This window comes from Alligator mississippiensis, chromosome 1 (assembly GCF_030867095.1).
Source record: "Alligator mississippiensis isolate rAllMis1 chromosome 1, rAllMis1, whole genome shotgun sequence".
NCBI lineage: Eukaryota > Metazoa > Chordata > Crocodylia > Alligatoridae > Alligator > Alligator mississippiensis.
This window is the reverse complement of record NC_081824.1, coordinates 417,067,770-417,088,559: the sequence shown is the minus strand read 5'-3', so window position 1 is coordinate 417,088,559 and position 20,790 is coordinate 417,067,770. Positions and strand designations below refer to the sequence as shown.

Genomic DNA, 20,790 nt, shown 5'->3' with positions numbered 1-20,790 from the left:
ATTATATTAATAAAAGCATTTAAGGAAACCTGAAAAGGATAACCATGAACCATGTCCCAGGCTAATACACTTCAGACTTTGAGCCTCAACTCTGATGCTGAGAGGACTTCTTCCACCGCAGATTTTATTTGAGCTGGGACAATGGTGATTTTTGAAGTAGCTTTGTATGATTATAATGTTTCATTCTCTAGAGCCTACCACTCCCCACTTGCAATAATAGTGGGCTGTAACCTGTAATGTGTGTAAAGAGTAATTTTCCTGTGGATTTATGTAAGTCTGTTTCACATTTTCTAAGATGTATTACATAATGTTCTAATACACTAATTACCAGCTCATGTCATAGCAATTTTATTAAAAGCTTATGCTTACACATACCCATTCTGAAGGGATTTCAGGACTTTTGCAAATTTCTCTAAACTAGGCTTCTTGAACCAAAGGCAACAATGTTTGATGCTGCATAAAGCTGCTTCCAGTAATGCAGAATCATTACATAAGCAATCTCATGTACTCAAAAAAAAGTCAGGCACGGATTCTTCTTGCGCTTGGTCTCAAAGACTTGTAAACAAGTTACTTTTAGCACGCTATGTTGTGATAAAATACTGGTAACACAGCCCTATAAAGTTATTCCACCCAATATAATTCCAATTCCAGAATCAATTCCAAGAGAAATAAAATTTTCCATTACTTGATTTCAAGGAAATTCTTCAGCATTTTGTAGTTATTGTTTGCTAAATAACATGGTGTTATCATGCTGACCTCCCAGACTTGGTACCACAAGGTATTTTTCCATATAAAATTGATAATGCCAACAGGATTGTCAAAAGAGGGTTGTCACCATTAAAAGGTTTATGATTTAAGAAATATAATTACTCCAATATCAGAGCATAATTACTAACCACAAGTAGAATCCTGGTACAAATCCATATATACGAAAGGACACAAAACCTTTTAAACATAATTTATATACATTTATGGCTTTATACAACAGTAAAGGATTGTTCTTGTGTCTGCAAGTACATCAGGCACTTCTCTGAAAATATCCACATATGAACTTTAATTCTGCAATGTTACTGAGTAACAGCAGTGAAACACTGAAGTGCTGTTTCACCACCCACAAGTAAAACTAGCAGTATAGTATGTACATGCCAATTTCTGGTGATATTGCTGGTTGGTGGAACACCCTCAAAAAGGAGGCCAGTTTTAATGCCAACTTATTTTTCTCTTTGTTTGCATAAACCACGCTGCATGTTTACATCATGATTACAAAAAACACGAGATTATCTTATTTAAAATCAGTCATAAATTAAGAATCCTAGAAATTTCATAATGAAAATATGACCTTCAAATCAGTAAAAAAATAAAAAAGTACTAACATATATCCAGTGGTTTAACAAGTGCAAATTTTATACTGTTTTCTAATTGGTCCAATTTTAAGTTCTCTCCTCTTCTTAGGGATGCTCTGTTGACTTGAAAGTCAATAATAAGCAGTACAAACTTTTGCTTATAAACTTAGGCAATTTGTCAGTTTATCAAAGCAGAGCTTTCCAATTAATGCAAAACTACCTAAACATATATAACTATATTATGGAAACAATACATCTTTATATTTAAAATATTTGAACAGCTCTATAATACAATATACCTTTAATAACAGTACAAACCAGAAAAAAGTCAAAAACAAGGCTGCATAGGTAAGATCATTTGCACAATTCACAAAGCGTTCATTTACAACAATTCTGACAAAGTTATTCCAGAAATTTGGTACTTCTACTGAAAAGAATTTATTACTAGAGGTCACATAATGTTTGCTTTAGAGACAGACAACATACCCTTCATTAGATTTCACAGTATCCTACAATTGCATGCACAACATTAGAAGTTCAATATACATAATCAAAAGAATCCAACCATGCAAAGCAAAAACTTCTACCATCTACAGTTCTCTTTTCTGAGGATGATCAAACATCAAGCATGGCTTCCTGCAGTTAACTTTAATTAATTGCTACATTTAAACTCAATAATTAAAAAGGAAAAAAGAAAATATTTTGTATACAGGGAAGTGACACAGTAGCAATAAAAATAACAGGGTTATGTTATTATTTTAAAATGTAGCATGTTCAGCTGCAGTGCCAAAGGATGAAATCCCAATGGTTTTCTTTTTGCGCACGTGGAAGTAGCATGTACAGGTGAACTGTATGGACTTCCTGGTTGACCTATACATGTCAATGCCATTGGTTAGCATAAATCTTGCACTTGCACCAGAAAGGAGGCCCTTTGAAAACTATACTCTAAGGCCACATCCAGACAAGCGTGGCTGTGCAGTACATGGCACTGCAGACATGTCTGCGGCATCATAGGGATATCCAGGGGTCAAAAAAAATGCAAAAAATAGTGGGCAGCACATGCTGGGGCAGCGCGCGCTGCTCAAAACCTGAGCCAGGCCAGCTGCAGCCATGGATCGCTGCTGCTGCAGTCCCAAGAGGCCCCCAGGACCCGAGGTAAGGCTGCTGGGGCCAGCTCAGTTCTGGCCCCAGCCTCCCCTTCCCCACCCAGGGTTACCTGCTACAGCCCAGAGGGCATGAGGCACGGGCATTCCCCAAGGACAACTAACAGCAGCAAAAGGTGCACTGCTGCTCACTGTCCCCAGGGAACCAAACATCCACGCTTGTGTGGATGCAGCCTAAGAGTCTTCTGCTTGTTCCACAGCCAAGAGTTATGATCCAGTATCATTAATTTGATAGAAAAAATATTACTAGTTACTTGGCAACAGATGCAGGCTGTTTAAAGAGATTTTCCAATATTGAACACCCCATGCTGCACAACCAAAGTTTAAAAAAGGATTCCACAGTGGGGTGGCCTGCAACATGTCGCTATCTGACACAAATGCTAAAGACTGCTGACAAATGAAACAAGAAAACAGAAGAACCCAGCTGTTATGAGAAGTGATTTGGGCCCAATACAAGGACAAATGCAAAAGCTACCCCAGAAAAGTTCCACGTTAAGTTTAAATATCCCACAAATGATTGTGAAGCATAATGGAAGAAACAGGAGATAAATTTGGATTGTAATCACTTTCCATTAGTGGGCCAGAAAAAAAATGCATCCCCTACCACCCTTGCCAATAGCTTGGCCTATTTTCAAAACCATAAATACTTTTAACGCATAATGAAAATACTCAATATTTTAATGCAAGGAATGTGCAATAACCAATGACAGACAATCAGGCTTAACACTCCACTCATGTCAAAAGCACAATTTACCTACATAAAAGCCAAAATTATTTACCAGCTGAAGGCCCAAACCTGTGAACTATCATCTGGATGTCAGTGGGACTATTCACTGTGAATCAGGATATGCAGGACTGGCACTTAGGTAACTAGCACTATGTCTTACCTCCAAAATAAAATGATTTGTATTATTTTGCCTCCTAATCAACTCCCCCCCCCTTTTTTTTGGACACATTGAAAAGAACAAATACTTTTTTTCCTGAAATGTCAGTCCCTCCTTTAAAAGAGCACTTGTATCCCCCCTTAGAACAGAAACACTGACAGACAGGGCAACTACTGCTAAATGGAGATTCTAATTGTATTCAACGTAAACATTCTTACAGAAAAGGTCTTGCTTTCGAGTCCACAAACATTATGAGACCTCCATGAAATAAATACAACATGAAGCACTGTACAAGCATTTAAGAATGAATACTTAACACTTTGTGGTAGTCAGAGTTAAAATGGGAATAGAAGCAGATGAGGTTTCTAAAAATGCATATATATAAAAATGATTAAATATTTCCTAAACATAAGAGGGAAAGTATCTATCTATACATCACTCTTGCCAAAAAAGGGGCCAGAAATGCTGTCTTCAAGATACTTGTTAAGCTTTTCTTTATTAGCACTCCAAAGTGCTGGACAAATATATAAAATGTTTGCTTAATCTAGTTAAAATACTGTACAAAATGAAGAGGTTACGTATGCTGCCAGATCTCCAATTCTGTAAATTTTAAAGTAGATTATGTAACAAAGTAGACTTTAAGTATAATAAAAATAGTCTGATAACTATTCCAAAAGTTATCTCAAGTCCAACAATAAATTCATTAGTCTGAAAACTAGATCCAGATATAAGCTTGTATAAATTTACAGACAGATAGGTATCCTACCAAATTGGCATTTAAACTACTGTTTGTTTTGACCATTTGACTAGTCAGTGAGTTCAGCTGGACCATATTTAAGAGACTCCTCTATTCTCATATGAAGTGTGCAGCAGTTTTAATACATGTAAGGCAGTTCATACAGCTGCAAAACAAGCCTCTTGCTTCATCAGAACACAGGTAACATCAGCACAAGTTAAAACTTAGAGGGCATGAGATCATCACAGTATTGTTACAAAAAGTTTACAATTTTTCCTGGACCAAATGGATATTCTTAAAAAAACATGTCTGCATCTACAGCTCATACCGTACAAAACTGAAAGTACAACATGATGTAAAAGTATTTTCTGTGATTATATGGTGTAGTGAATTTGGCACTTCAGAGTAATGACATTTCCAATGGCACAGTTCTTATCTACAGCAGCACATAACCTGCAAACACTGGGCAAACATCCTGTACAGGAAAACTCTCTCTGCTGCCAACTCTGACGCAAGGAAAAAGAGAGAACAGTTTTATCAAGAAAACTAAAAGGAAGGTGAAGGACATCTTTGGACTGCTTTTCTCAGTTCCTGCTGTCAGACAAGTCTGAAGAACTTTACACTGTAGCCTAGAAAAATAGGAAGAAAAAAAAACAAAACAAAAAACACACAATTAAATAAAACCCACATAAAAAAAAAATTAAAATATGGACTAGCCAAGAGAGGATATTTTACTACTTTAATACATATTAGACACATATTTTCAGATATTATGGCAAAACTCTAACTGTCCAGCTAAATACTAGGAAATGGTATGAGAAATCATCACCACATAAGCCTAAACCTAATATAATTTACATCCAATCAAAAGACTCAAGTTAGAAAACATAAATGGTGTTCGATGAACGTCACATAATACACATTGGAAACGATGAACAATTTTGAAAGGATGCTGTAAAGAAACAATAGAAAAACTGCTCTCCCTTGCCACAGAAGGCAGGACGTAAAGCAGTATGTTTGAATTGCAGCAAAGCAGAATTAAATTAAATACAAGAAAGAAACAAACAACTTCCTGGCTGAACAGTAAGCCAGTGGAACAAACTGCCTAGGGCAACTGTGGAAGGTTTTTCACTGGAGGTTTTCAAGAAGAGGCTAGATAGGCATTTTCCTGGGATAATACAAAAACAGCACATCCTATATCTGTGCAGGGGGCTGGAGTTAGGTGACCTTTGTAGTCCCTTCTAGCTCTAAAATTCCAAACTTATCAAAACACTTATCCTTTAAACTGATTTTCAGGTTTTTAATACACACACGCATGCGGGTGCACGCACACGCATGGTATTTATAAAGTTCTTGTGCAACTTTAAACTTTAATAACTTTGGATGTACACAAGATAGAAGCAAACTGTAAATGGTGACTGAAAGCATAATTCATTAAATTTTAACACAATACAACTCAGATTTATAGACTTCAACATAACCACCCTCTTTCGTGATACACTGTTCAATCTGATTTCCCAACTTGTAGAAAATATTTTCCAGTTGCTGCTGAGTGATTTCATGAATTGCATTTGTGATCCTTACCCTATGCATAGCTCACACTATTAAAAAACATAACAAATTATGCTTTCAGCTGCCGTTTACAGTTTGCTTCTATCATGTGTATATCCAAAGTTATTAAAGTTCAAAGTTGCATAAGGACTTTATAAACACCCTATATATATGCACACCCACCAACCCACATACCATGAGAACTTACCTTCTATTAAATCCTAGCCTGACACCCAACTATGTGTGGTTGTCTTTACACTGTGTGGAAAACTTTGGTTAGGTAACACACTGTCAAAGTTAAAATCTAGAGTTTCTCCATCCATAAGGTCATTACGAATAATTGACTCCATGTCACAGTCCAACCGTTCAATTAACATGTCATCTAAGTCACTTGGGAGCTTCTCCTGATGGAGAGAAACAATTCCCACTCTTCCATAGCCATTACAGCTATTAACAGGAGCATAAGGGTTCATAGTATTCATCTGCATTGGGTGACTCATAGGCACTTGTAATGAAGTTTTCACCGTGGACAAGCGATTTAAACCTGAAGTATGTGACATGCTGTTCACGGTATGTGACAAGGCACGGCCATTGACTGCAGGTGTTGGCTGATTATGTCCTTGGTGTGGGCGGGCATTGGGAGTCATCATTTTGTTGTGTGATGGCTGATTACCATACGTTGGCATCACTGAATTAGAGACCATCAGCACATTTTGGCCCAATACTCTACCACTGGGCTGAGGAACACCAGTATCTACTGATGCCAAGATGTCATTGTGGGTAGGAGAATCAGAAGTCAGTAACTCTTTCAGGAGTCCTGGAGAAGAACAGTTATACTGGCTGATTGGTCCATAGCCTGATTTACTGTCTTGAAGAGTCTGCAAAGGCATCTGGGGCAAAGAGTTTATGCTAGCTTGAACATATGTAAATTTTCTGTAGTCTGGATTTGGTGAACCTATACTCGTGGTTGATGATGTAAATGAATAACCTGGTGCTTGTTGCATCATTGTAGCAGGTGAAGACTGGGTTGATACAGTCATTGATGTATTAGGTGACAAGAGATTGAGGTTATCCAAGAGATTCTCCATATTTTCAGAATTACTCATTTCTGAAAGGCTGGGGAGAGTAGAAGCCATTTTGGTTGCTGATGGAGGGTATGACATAGGGTGTACATCCCCATCTCCAAGATCATCCTGTTCTGGCAAAATTGGAGAAAGTCTTCCACTAATTGTACTAGCATTAGAGCTAGTTCTAGGTCTAAATGTATTCCAGTTATCAAAGTCATCGTTACTGTGAGAGCTGGGGCTTGCAGGCCACTTTGAAAACTGTGACCCTGGGCTGTCGCCATTTCCTTCCTGGCCTGATTGAAGGGCTGCTTTTTTCTTGGCAGCTCTACCTCTGCTTTTTGCAAACTTGCTGTTGTTATCCATGGATGCTGCTCTTCTCCGTGGAGACTTTCCACTCTTTCCTCCTTCTGGGTTAAGCATCCACCAAGAACTTTTTCCTGTCCCCTCATTTTGCACTCTAATAAACTTGCTGTGCAGGGACAGATTGTGACGGATTGAGTTCTGAAAAAATAAAACAAGACATAAGCAAAGCCAGTTCTCTATCTCCTCTTCTACCACATACCATTTAATGAATGAGTCACTCTGATGCTACCCAAAAACCATGACTGAAAACTGTACAAAACTCAGTTTCTAAACACTGAGCTTCTGCCTGCTAAACACATACATCAATATATCCAATACACCAATATATATCCGATATTGTACCTTCATATATATATACACACACACACACGTATAAAAAACCATGTGCATGCATGTGTGTGTGTGTGTGTGTGTGTGTGTGTGTGTGTGTGTGTGTGTATATATAACAAACTGCATGACAGCATGAGACACATACACAAATATATGTATATGTTCATACATGCAAATATATATGATATTTAATGTAATATAGGTTTCAGAAGGTCTTGTACAATCAAATCCCTTTGCAGAATTACAGTGGTACTCCAGTTGTTGAAGAGGCCTTTTAGCAGGTTCTGCTAGAAATCTGTATTTACGTGTTTTAACTCCTCCATTGGAGTTTCTCCTTGTGTTTTTCAAGCTTTTTTTTTTTACCCTCCTAAAGCTACAGTGCATGCATGATACCCTCCCCACAATACATACACCATAGCTTCAGAAGGATAAAAACCAATGTTTGAAAAGTTGTACCTGTGATAAAAATATATATTAACACAACAAAAGTTTGTTCACTGAGCCAACAATCCATCCTTTATAAAAAATACCTACATAAAGTGCTCATGTGAGGCCCGGGAACAAATACCCATTTTTTTGTAAGATTCTGCTCTTTGATTTATTTTTTTTTAAAAGGGCTCGGGGGGGGGAAACACACACACACACACACACACACACACACAACGGTACTGACATGCAAAATTGCTAGCTGATCCAGATTTGATTATTATCAAGCTCTATAGGCATCATATTACTAAAACAAGAAACTATCCAAAGGATTTAGCAATTTAAGTCCCAATCCTACAACACTTGCACATAAGTTGCTTCCCCCAAACTTCCCAACAAACTAAATAATAATACTCACATGCATAAAAAAAATAAATGTATGCACAAGTAATCTCAAAATCAGAGCTTATGCAAAGAAGAAGAAAAGCTGGATGACTGCAAAGAAAAAGGGCCTACTGATTGAACTTAAGAATTGTGCTGAAATCACACATGAAAATAATGGACCAAAAATTGCTGTATAAGTAATTAGGCCTAACTAATAAAAAATATGATGGGGTGGAGGGGAGGAAATGTTTTGGCTTACTCAAGCCTATCACCCCCTTTTGGATTCTTAAAAGAAAAACTTTGGAAAACAAAATGGCAGTCTGGGGAATTCCTTCAGGAAAGGCTGACAGGCTTCTGTTTCAGTCCAGAGACTGCTGTTCACTGACAAGGATCATGACACCCAGAACTTAGAACATCACTGGGAGGCCTGACCATCACCATCAGCCAGTGATATCCTATCATCTTCTCTTCTTCCCCTTTGTGTTCCTACCCATTGCCTACTATCTTCTTCCAATTCTCCCTCTTTTAAATGTTTTTATCTGATCCTGAGACCAGATGCACCACATAGTACCAGAACAATAGGAAGAGATTATCCATCCATTCAGGCCACCTGAAAAATACCACAGGAACAGAAAGACCTGTCCAGATCACCCAGATGATGTCTTAGGCTCAACAAGCGACAGCTTGGAACAGCAACTGTTCCAAGGACTTGCTACTCCACAGAATCCACCTATACCAGCTCTCTCAAGTCCCAAGAACATTAAAAAAAAGAAAGCTTTCCTATACTTTCTCTCTTCTTTCTCCTTTTTCAGTATCTGATTTTCCTAAGGCAGAAAAAGCAACCAGGACCTACAGGGCGAGACCCCAAATTCAACTCTCTCTTTCTTCCCTACTAAGAACCAACTCATCAATATCTTCTCTGAAAAAAGGACTTTAATTGATTTCAGGTTGTTTTGCATAAGCAGTATCAATTTCAAATTGTTCTTGTCCATTTCTCTCTCTCCCAGACATCCTAAAGGAAATCAATTTTCTAATGTCCGTCACAGGGCTAAGCAGGCCCAGGTGGTGTACTAAAAAATCTAAGCCATGATAGTGTTTCTTGTTGTACAGTGACAAGGTCACATTAACAGCTTTGGCATTCTGAGTCACTTTGCACACACTACTGCATCTGAATCCTATCTCCCAGCTCTGGTCAGAGGCTTTGTAAATGGCAAGAGAGGGTATCACTAAACATTTATTCTCAAAACCTCAAATCCTGCAAACTACCACCTTCTGTGGGCTCTCCACAGCTACTCTGTCCTACTACATACAGATCTCAACACCTAATATCTTCTACCCACCACACCTAATATTTTATCTTCTATTTTACACCTAATGAGACCTGAATGTCTTCTTCTGCACTAGAAGTTCACCATTATCCTTCCATCGAGGCTGAGTACCTTGCTTTTGAAGCAATCTTGGCAAGCATTAGTTCAGTGTCAAGAGAATACACTCAGAAAATTCAACGTGAACCTTCCATACAATAACAAAAAGGGCCTCAACAGCCATTTCAAGTATCTGGATAGTCTAGAAAACCTAAGCTTAACCCTTCATTTTCAGATGGGGGGTGGGGGGAGGAGCTGCAGAATTAAAGGCTAATATCATTCCAGATTTAGAAATGTCACAAGAAAATTGTCCTGTAAGCCTGTTGATTAAAAAAAAAAAAAAAAAAATTGCATACACCAGTTCTTTGTTATTGTATTTTGTAAATATACTCTGTTGACACAGATTTAGTGTTTACTATCAAAATAAGACTCAGACACATGAGCGCACACACACCACTAGGCAATACTAAATGCACACAAGCATTCTGCTCCCTCTTCCCAGAAAAAAAAGTGTTAAATGTTTTAAAAAGTTACTGAAATTCCTTAGTCATCAAAAATATAATCTTGTATTATTGTACTGAGGACATCTGAGGTCGCTCTTGGAGTAACAGAGCTGTCTCTTAACTTTGCCAACAACAAAAAAAAAATTTTCCTAACAGGAAAAGGTTTGTGGCCCAGAGCTTGTTACATAAATTCCTGTTTTTCACACAGCCAGTAGGACATTAAAGGAGCTATGATTTACTAACTTGGAAAAAAAGTGTTGAAGAGGTAAATCTTGTGAAAATATGCACTGCTGTTAATGATGTTGTGTCTACAAACCTTTGCCAGACACAAACATGACCCGATAAAAGGTATAGTTTCAGCAGTGGAACTTGACAGCAGGATGAGTAAGTGTGGTTGCCAGTATTCAGAGGCATTCATTTTGAACCACCAGCTACAACCCTGCCTATAGCTTTTGCGCTGCGGGTCATTTAAGAACTGGGGTTTTTAAAAATGTAATTTGAAGTACAACCTTTGAACTTAATTTGAAATATATGAACAGCAACAAACTGCATCTGCACTGGCTTTATGTGCACAAGCGGAGTGTGCCAGTTAAATTTCAAAGCATACATGCTGAAATTTTATCAAAAACTAATTACAATTACAGTAGAACTGCTGCCACCTGTGGGGTGTTCCTTGGGATTGATTGTGCTACTGACAGAAAGTGATTGAAGTCTTATTCCTATTTGTTCTTTGCAAGAAACAGGCTTATTTTATTTTAATAGAAAAATTGTGCATTGATAAGTATGCTTTCCATTACTTGATAGTTTGAGAGTCCATCCACTGAGCCAAAAATACTTATTTTTTAATGAGCAAATAACTAAGACTAATAATATTTAAGAGTACCCATGAACGATAGTTGTTTCTGTCAATGTAGTTCAGTCTTTCAGCTGCCCTTTACAGTATTTCCTAAAGCATAACTACACAAAAAGAAATACAACTTAATGTGGATTTTTCCTCTAAAGAATAATTTTATTTTACATACATTCAAAACATTTTCCTTCAGCTAATTTAAAAATGAAATGGTAAAAAAAATTCAGCACCCCCTCGATCTGTTTTACAAGCAACACAGCTGCTGATGCTTATATTTAAACCAAGGCTTTATAATGTATTAAACAAGAAACCTAAAATTAAGCTAGTTAATGCCTGAAAACTGTATCTAACTTATACATCAAGATTTCTCTACAGGAACAGTATATGAAGTGAACTAGAGATTTCACGCTGTTTAAAACCAATCATTCTCCAGAGTTAAAAAGAAAAATAATCTAACACACACTTGCATTGTACAGCATTAGAACTGTACTTTGTAAGTTTGTCAATAGTTAAGAGAAATAGTTACGCACACAAGTAGGTGGCCTTTTTTTCCCCCTCCATGCCAAAACACAAGACTGGAAAGCAGAAAATAACAATTACATCTCCTTGCAATAACTGCAGTTCTCCAAGATGCTGCACTCAGTTCCCCTGACAGCACAGTTGGAACTGAACAGCTATTTAGTACTTGCTAAAGAACCAGTGTAAGTATAAAGGCAGATTTAATTTTCATTATAATAATAATAATAATTGGTATTTATTGAGTTAAAATATAAAACGTGTGCTGGCAGGAGTACACTGGAAGCGGGTATGCAACAAGAAAAAGTTTGTGAACCTCTGATCTATACCAATGGTTTTTCCCAGATCTGAAGAAGAGAAGCTTCATGGATTCGTTCCCAAAGATAAAGCTTTGAAGCATCCCTTACCTTCCAAGTTTTTGAAAAGAAGAGGCAATATTGAGCATCTACTGCTTTCATACCCAGTGGCGCACAGGTCATTTTCAACCTTACTGTTCAGTAGAAACAAGCTACAGTGCAATAGTGGCAATCTGGCAATCTCACAGTTAGTGCCTGCCGACGCTACAGCAACACTGTCTCACGTAGATGTGCCCAGGATAGTGTACATTTATCTCAGGTCCCCAAGACTGGACTGTCTTGATAGACATTACCATTTGTGTGTCCTGAGCCTCCTTTACATTGTCTTACAAAGATGTAAAGAGCAGGATCTCCACATTCATTCTTCAACTGCCTTGCAATTCAAATCCTGCGTTACTGAGAACTCCAAAAAGCAGGGACAGAAGGCATGTCATGGAATCAAAAGCTCAGTGGATTGCTCAAAACTGTCACTTTTCATATCTTGGTGTATTTTGTGTGTCTAATGAGAGTCAGGAACATGAATAGGTTGCACTCAAGTGAGTGTTAATGAAAATAAAACCTTTATTTAACCACTCTGGGAGCATCTACAAGAGACGCTGACTGCACAGTAGCCAAAAAATACTGCACAGTATTGCACCACAGCACAGAAAGTGCTAATACACTACTGTGCAGTAGCATCACGTAAATGATGTCTGCTGGTACTAGTGCACAGTAACTCCAGTTACTGTGCATTTATTTAGTATTTGCTAATACAAGTACTAAATAAATGCATAGTAATGACTACTCAGTAGCATCTCGTGTAGATGGGCCCACTGTCTATGAAAGTGAGAATCCTTTTCATATAGGTATCAACATACTGTGCCCTAGCTACATGAATACTTGTCAATATTTCCAAAGTTAAAAAAATGAGTAAAAATGAATGAAAATTACAAATTCTTAAAGAGGATTTTATTAGATGGATTGAAAATATGATTCTATAATCAAGACAGAGGAAAACTGGCTAAAAACAGTTATACTAACAGGAATTTAAAATAGAAGAGCTATTGTCTCCTCAATACAAGTAGGAAGAAAGAAAAATGAATAGCAAATTAATAAATATTATAAGTTAAAGTGCAAAAAAAATTGGCAAGGGAAGCTCTATATTTTGGAGAAATCAAGGAGTGGTGGAGGAGGGAACACTGGATGGCAGTACAAAGGACAATAAGTATAATAGAATCAGAAGAAGTCCCAGCATGGTTGAATTATAAGATGGAGATGATAAGACTGTTGATAGACACAAGAAAGGCAAAATAATAGATATTGCAGTTCTATATTCAATAAAAACAAAGGCCACATACTTGCAACACGTGAAGTGGTAGTATTTTAAAGCCTGTTAGCAACCTAGAAGAGAGGTAAATATCTACTACAAATAAACATTTTTTATATCAGCAGGTCCAGATAGGTCTTTTAAGGACTGTTGGCCAAAAGTTAACTGAGAATGCCACTGGCCTGTTGAGGATCATCAACACATCTAGAAAAAACAGTGGAAATTCAAAAAGACTGGAATAGTAGCAACTAAGTTTTTGACAATTTTTTTTTTTTTTTTAAGTCAAATAGGGTAATCAGTGTATAGCCTAGTGAGTCTCACATCAATGCCAGGTAAAAGTATGCAAAGCTGATATGAGATTCAGTTAAAAGAAAAGCTGGACCTACAATTAGTGCCAGTAGAAATGTTTTTTATGAAAAACAGATCTTGCCAAACAAACCTATTTAATTTATTTGAGATTTATCTTTCTGAACCAATCTGATAATGCACAGATGTAAATAGTGACTTAGTACTGCATGTTATGCCAATTAAAAGATTAGCACTATACAATATCACTAAAGTCTACACAATAAATGGGTTCAGAACAACCAGAATAATTTGTAGTGAAATAAGCAGTAGTGATGCTTGGAGACATTTAAAAGAGACAGGAAACTCCTCTATTAATAATCATTCAATATAAATTAAGTTTTTGAAATAAATCTTTCCTAACCAAATGTGTTACAGCTACCAGACATGTACTTAACTGAGAACCATAAAATATCACAATCTGGTAACCCATGTACATTAAACAAATGCAGCACAATAATTAGATATTGTAATATAAACAATGACTATTGCTTAACAATTTCTTATAAAGCATTACATAATTATATAACAAAAAAACAAAGCTTTGACATGCTGTATGTAGACTGTGAGAGCCACAATATGTAAATGAATAGCATTATAACCATCCTGTACCAAAATCCCCAAAGATAGTTTTAAAATACAACTTCATGTCTGTATTTTAAGAGACTAAAGGGTGTGCTTTTTTTTTTTTCCAGCCAGCAGGATTAATTATGATCACCAGGGCAAAAAATGCTAATCACTAATTTCCTGTTTCACAGACTGCCTGTTTCACCTTTGCTGCTCTCCACAGTTACACCCAAGTCATCACAAATAGAGTGTGGTACTGTTTATAGAAAGACTTTTTTCTTTTTTTTTTAAACTAAGCTGACATTTATTTAAGAGTTTTAGCTCTAATGAAGCAAGAGAAGTTTTCATGTGAGCCACAGAGATTAATTCTAATTAGACTACAGATGAATCTCAGTTTAAGTGCTAGAAACAAAATCTCACTCACAAGGTGTAATGGGATGGGAGGCAAACCACAAAGGAGTCTTAATATAAATCCATAAAGTAAGAAATATATTGAAATCTGGAAGCAAAGCTCTATTATGTTGGGCTTAGCTAATATTGTAAACATTTTCAAGAAAGGATAAAGGATAGAAAATAAAATCATCCCATTAGGGCTTTAAGAGTAGGAAGTAGAAATATTCTTTGTTTGGGCACTTGAATTAACTCTAAATGGGATAATTACTGACACAGTAGCTTGTCATCTTTCTGTGAGGAATAGAGCCTGTCTTCATCCAAGGGTCTTCCTTAATTTAGTTTGTTTGGAAGGCAAAAATTATGCTTACAGGTCAGTTAAACCTGAACTGTTAAATACTCCAATTTTTGGACAATCAGCCACCCCAAGTCTTGGGGTACCTGCCTCTGAAACTAATTTCACCGTGTGTCAGGGGGGTGTAGTTGGGGGGGTAGGTGTATGTATGTGGTGGGGTGTGTGGGATGTGGGTGTGGGGTTTGTGGAGGGGCGCGAATAGGCATGGGTGCATGTGGGTGGACAGGGCTTGTGTGGGGGGTACGGTGGGGTTTGAAGTGTCCATGTGGGGGCCTCCCCCACACATGCCCCCCCTCCACAGCACACAGCAGGCAACAACAGGCAGAGGGTCCTTGGGACACTCATGACCCGCAACAGGTGGACCCCCCAGCGGTACACGGCTCCAGCCAAGTCCTGGAAGCTGCATATGGTGGCACGGAATAGGGCCAGGCCACCGGCTCCATCATGCAAGCTCCTTACAGCTCACAAGCAGCTCCTGGGACTCAGCTGGAGCTGGAGCCACATGCCACCAGGGGCAGCCCTATGCAATGGAGCCGGCAGCCTGGCCCCACTCCCTGCCACCACATGCAGTTCCCAGGACTTGGCTGGGACAGCAGGGAGCATGGCTAAGTTGGCCTGGCTTGGCCCAGCTCCATCATGTAGGACTCCCTACCATTCCCAGCAGAGTCCCAGGCACTGCACATGGCGACAGGGAGTAGGGTCAGGCCACCAGCTCCATCGCTTGGGGTTCCCTGTGGCTCACATGCAGCTCCTGGAACTCGACTGGAGACAAGCCACCACGGGGGAGTCTCATGCAATGGGAGCCAGTGGCCTGGCCCCGCTCGCTGCCACCATGTGTAGCTCCCAGGACAGGGCTGGGGCAGCATGGAGATGGGCTGAGCTGACCCAGCCTGGCTCTACTGCACGGAGCTCCCCACTGTTCCCGGTCAAGTCCTGGAAGCTGCAGGTAGCAGCAGAGAGTGAGGCCAGGTGGCTGACTCCATCACATGGGGCTCCCAGCCAAGTCCTGAGAGCTGCATGTGAGTGATGGGGAGCCCCATGGGCCTAGGCCCTTCGCTCCTGCCAACCTGGGCTCCTGCCAACTTGCTCTGGGCCCCACTCCCACCCAGCTGCAGCTTCTCCCCCCACCCCTCTCCTACCTTCTGCCTACTGTGCTGCAGCTGGGACAGGAGCTGCTGGAGGCCAGGGGAACCAAGCAGTTCCCCAGGCAGCTGCAGTAGCACCTGCTGCTGCCCCGCCTGGAAGCTGCATGTGCTGGCTGATCCTGGGGCCCTCCCACAGACCAGGGTGGAAGCACAGCACGCTGCCCAAGTGAGAGTGGGCAGGGCTTGGCCCCATGTGGAGCACAACAGGGGAAGCCCCAGCCCAGATGCAATTAATTGATGAATGCCCACCCATGGGTCAAATGAAATCTTTTGCCACCCGTGCTCTAGACTAACAGCAAGTGTCAGGATAAGTCCAACATCCACAGGAAACTAGAGTTTTTAAGGAGTCTCCCAATCTCCAGGTCCTCCAAGGTTGTAGAGACAAGATATCTAATAGAGTATGTGTTCACTGCTGAAACTGTACAGGCAGTCCTTGGACTTATGACAATTGGTTCCTGAAAACCATGTTTTAAGTTGAAACATTGTAACTGGGCACCAATTTTCCCATAGGAAACAATGTTATAAATGGAGGATTGGTTCCTGAACCAAGGCCTGATACCCTGTTTTCACCAAAAATAACCTAGAATCTTGTACTCAATCAATTATAGATGAGTAATATAGCTATGTTAGTGTATTTATATTGTAAATAGCAATCACATTGATTTGGAAGGACTTCTTTGAGGAGACTGCTGGATGTTTTGAAGGGCTCTTGGTTGGATGTTTTGAAGGGTTCTCAGGAGTCTTGGCTACAGGTTTTTCTGGAGTTTTGCCTGCTTTCTTAAAGAAAATGTCCAAGAAGTTTGGAGAGATGTTCTTTAGGGAAATGGGCGACGCAGCGAATGTGTTAGCTGGTGTGGTGTGGCATCAAATCAACTGTTATAAAGTAGAAATTGATGTCAGAAAGTTGAAAAAGGGTGTCAAATTATAAACGATGCAAGTGCAAAACGTTGTAACTCAAAATGTTTTAAGTCGAGGACTGCCCTGTACGGCACACCATTAAGAAAACCTCCATCATTGGAAGCATTTGTTTTCTTTATTAAGAAAAAGGTTTAATTCACCTTTGGTAGCAAGATAAAGTTTGAATTGTATTGGTTAATTCTACAGAACCTCCGTAGATATTTTCAGAACTATTTAAGCTTCTGGACGGTTCTAAATTGGATCATGACATCCTCTAAAGCCAAGTGGAGAAGATAAGTTCTTTATCTGGCTCCCAACTTTGTTCCCATCATCCTCTTCATGGAATTGTGTTAAAAGACCAGAAAAAGAAGAAAAAGATATGCAAGATAAACCAAATTAGATGGCTGTCCTTCTTTCTACTCCATCTTTTCCTCAAGGTTTTTGACATCTGAGAACTTCAGTGCATAAAATGACTGGAGTTTCTAGATGACAAATTAATGTTTTCCCCTTCCTCCCTTCCTACCTCTTTAGCCACCAAATCCAGGATAGTACCTTACAAATCTTAGATTCCCTTAAGATTATGGTTTTAAAAAACTGACACACAGGCTAAAAGGATTTTATTTGTAGGAAAAACTTCTTAAACTTATTTGGAAGGCTAATGTTCCTCCTCTTAAGATCTAGCACTTTCCCTCAAGACATGGACCCCAGAGACTCAACCAATTGCCTATTATGGGATCATTTCCTACCTCAAACTTATCCATTTCCTTCCTCTCTAGAACATCTTGCTGCAGAGTGGCTCCCCAGACAGTATGTGGCCCTGAGAAGGAAAGACCTGTCCCTTCAAAAAAATCAGGAAGTAGCAGCCACCAAAGGGGATTAGACTCCTCACCACCAGACCTCAAGGTAGACTGCCTGATTGCCAGGAAAGCTGGAGTCTGAAATATGTAATCCCTACAGACAGATGAACCAAAACAGGGTGCGTGGATTTATTCAGATTCTCTGGAACCATACCCTGTCTTCCCTTCTCTTAATTCAGCTTTGTTGGGGGAGGGGGGACTGAAACCAGGTTCTGGCAGAACTACAGTCAACTGCAGTGGCAGCTGCTGCCATCCCCAAGGGCTTACAAGGTCCTGCAATCCTCTGTCCACCCTTGGAGAACCGTTCCGCCCACTCCAAGTCTGCTGTTTCCTGGAAAATCCCTTCCTGGAAGGGACTGTGTCCATTGTGACTTGGCCCAGATCACAGAAGCAATGCAAACATCTATCTATTGCACTCTGTTGCTGATGAAGTGCAAGAGAAGCAAATTTTTCCTTCTGCAAGTTTACTCAAAGAGCAGGATCCTTGGACAGTGCTCTCACTGAATGAATTTTGTTTTTGAAAAGCTAGAATTGAAAGGGCAGCATACTTCCTTTACAGCCGAGTTAACTGTGCCCCACAGGAAATCCCTCTGTTGAAGGAAGCTGCAGTCTTGTAAAAAGAAAGGTAATGTCTTCCCTTTACAGACTAAGAGACAGCCTGCACTACATCTTCCTACTTGTATATTATCTTTATTATTCCAGTAGCTGCAAAAAAAGAATATCAAACTTATATTAAGGCTCCAAATTCAGCTTACAAAAATAAGGGGGGGAAACGAGCATACTTTTTGTTATGAGCATACTTTACCCTGCCTCCTCCCCCCTCCCCAGCTCCACACGCAAAATATTCACTGAATATTTTTTTTTTTTTTTTTTTTTACAGAAGTATGTAAAACTTAGAACAGTCTGTAAAAGGTCCCCTACTGCAGCTGTCAAAGCAGGTAAAAGTGTTATAAAACAATTTTCAAAGGGATAGCTGTCTTGGGGGTATTTTTTAGTTTTTGTTTTGTTTTTAACTTGTCCACATTTTTAAATCTTAATATTGTTAACACATCCTGCCACTGTAATAAAATTTGAGAAAGAAGAGGCATATTTTTCTCCTTTTTGGTTTCTTTACTGTATGCTGGAAGACGTGTATATAGACACTTACTGCTTCGTCTGTAGTCAGATTTTCCTTATGTGGGTAAATGTCACAGGCAAAAGAGAAAAACCTTTTTTAAAAAGAAAATTATAACACAAATTCTTCAGAAAGAGGGTGGTGAGAGAGAGAGAAACAGAGACAGGCTGAGTACCTGAAACTTTTTAAAAGCAGATTCGTTCAAGCAGTATACCTGTACTCACTGTTATCCGGATGTGCATATATGTTTACATATATAGAATATTAAGCAGTGCAGGGCAACATTGTTCTTGAGTTACATTTATGATGCAATCAATTGGGGAGGGGAGAACTATCAGAGTGATTCTTACTTTCCAAATACTCTGGAATAAGGGAAGTTGAAGGCTCAGAGTAGATGTTCTCTTTCTACACAGCTTGCTTGGTGCTTATTTACATCCAGCGTATTTTGTATCTTGGTACTTTTTGCTTTACGAAGCATAATATTACTGAATACTTTTTGGAATGGTGATTGTAGCCAATTTGTTCCTGGCCTGGCAGATGTTATATAGTGTAATATTCCATACTGACAATACCAAAAAAGTCCCAGTTCCAAATTTATTATAGTCTTTGGTGACTTTTTAAGCTTATATACATTGTTCTAGGTGATAATCCAATATCACCACTAGTTTTCTTGGACAACAAGCTGAAATGGCTACTACAGTTGTAGTTTACATTGTTTTAAGTCAACACAAAACTGATGGTGGATGTCTGTAGATCACAAAGCTACTACCCATCATAGCAAACTACCTTTTGTGATGTTTTTTGTTTGCAGTTTGTTTGAGAAACACTGATATCTATCATTGCTTGTTTTCATGAGATCTGTTTGTACATCATTACAGCAACGGTCTCTAAGTCTTGTGAGGAAAAAACGTATAAATACTAGAACTCTAAACAACATGACTCTACAACAGGTGTGGCCAACCAGTGGCATGTGAGACACAAATGGCATGGGCTGCCTCCATGTGGGCAGAGCATATCAGGAAGGAAGCAGGAAACACAGCAGCAGATGGGGTAAGAAGCAGAAAGCAGAGCAGCAGATTAGGCAGGGGAAGGGGATCAGAGGCACTCGGGGAGGGAATAATTTGTGGCATGCCTGCCAAAAATACTGGCCCCCATTGCTCTATACTATAGAATGCTTACTGAGGAGTCAGTGGACCATAAGAGACAGGATATTATGATATTTTCTCAGAGCAAGTCATGGCAATCAGAGGGCAAGAAAACTAAAAGAAAATCTCCTCCCACCTCAGGTCTGGAGGAAACAGACTCTAACTACTTCATGACTGGTTTTAACTGCAGTTCCACTTTCACACAGAAACATATCTGCTAAAAGAGACTGCTTAAACTGTAGTTTCTGGTTTTACTGGCCCACTCATTCTCCTGCATACCTCCTTCTGCTCCACAACAGAACAAGTATATCAAGTTGTGTTACTGTAGCCTCAATTAGGATCATTTAAATAAGGGAAGTAAGGATATTCAGCACTGATGATACACAAAGTTAAATAAAATGCAATGACTGATTTACACACTATGTGGTAAAGTACTATTTGCATATAAAGTAAATATAACAATGGGCAACACTAATGTGGCTTGGGATCCTTTAATGTTTTAATAGGTGCTTGTAGGCAAATCACAGCAAATGCAGAGGAATCACTTTATCTACCCTGAGAATATAGCCAATTGCAGCTGCTGAGCAACATACAGCCACACCAGGCCTACAAGAAACATGATGGGCTGCTGGTGTGCTGCAACAACTGCATTTCATGCTAATCAGTTATGTTTCATCACTTCTTCATGCTCTCTGTGCTTATTTATTGTATCCACCTGTCATCTTATTAGAACATTATTAACTCCCAGGCTAGGGACAGACATTCAAAAAGTCTGAGCCTGAACTGATTCAATCTTTGCAGGTTAGTCTAACCTGGCTAAGCTGAACTGGTTT

At 39.2% G+C, this 20,790-nt stretch overlaps 1 protein-coding gene across 1 annotated transcript in view; it reads right to left on the bottom strand.

Moving 5' to 3' along the window:
* Positions 1–332: 332 nt before the first annotated feature.
* FOXO1 (forkhead box O1) overlaps positions 333–20,790 on the bottom strand; it is a 92,668-nt gene continuing 72,210 nt past the window's right edge. Inside the window, 2 exon segments of the mRNA XM_006259878.4 lie at positions 333–4,755; positions 5,886–7,245. Coding sequence (XP_006259940.3) covers positions 5,899–7,245 — 1,347 coding nt within the window. The 3' untranslated portion in view covers positions 333–4,755; positions 5,886–5,898.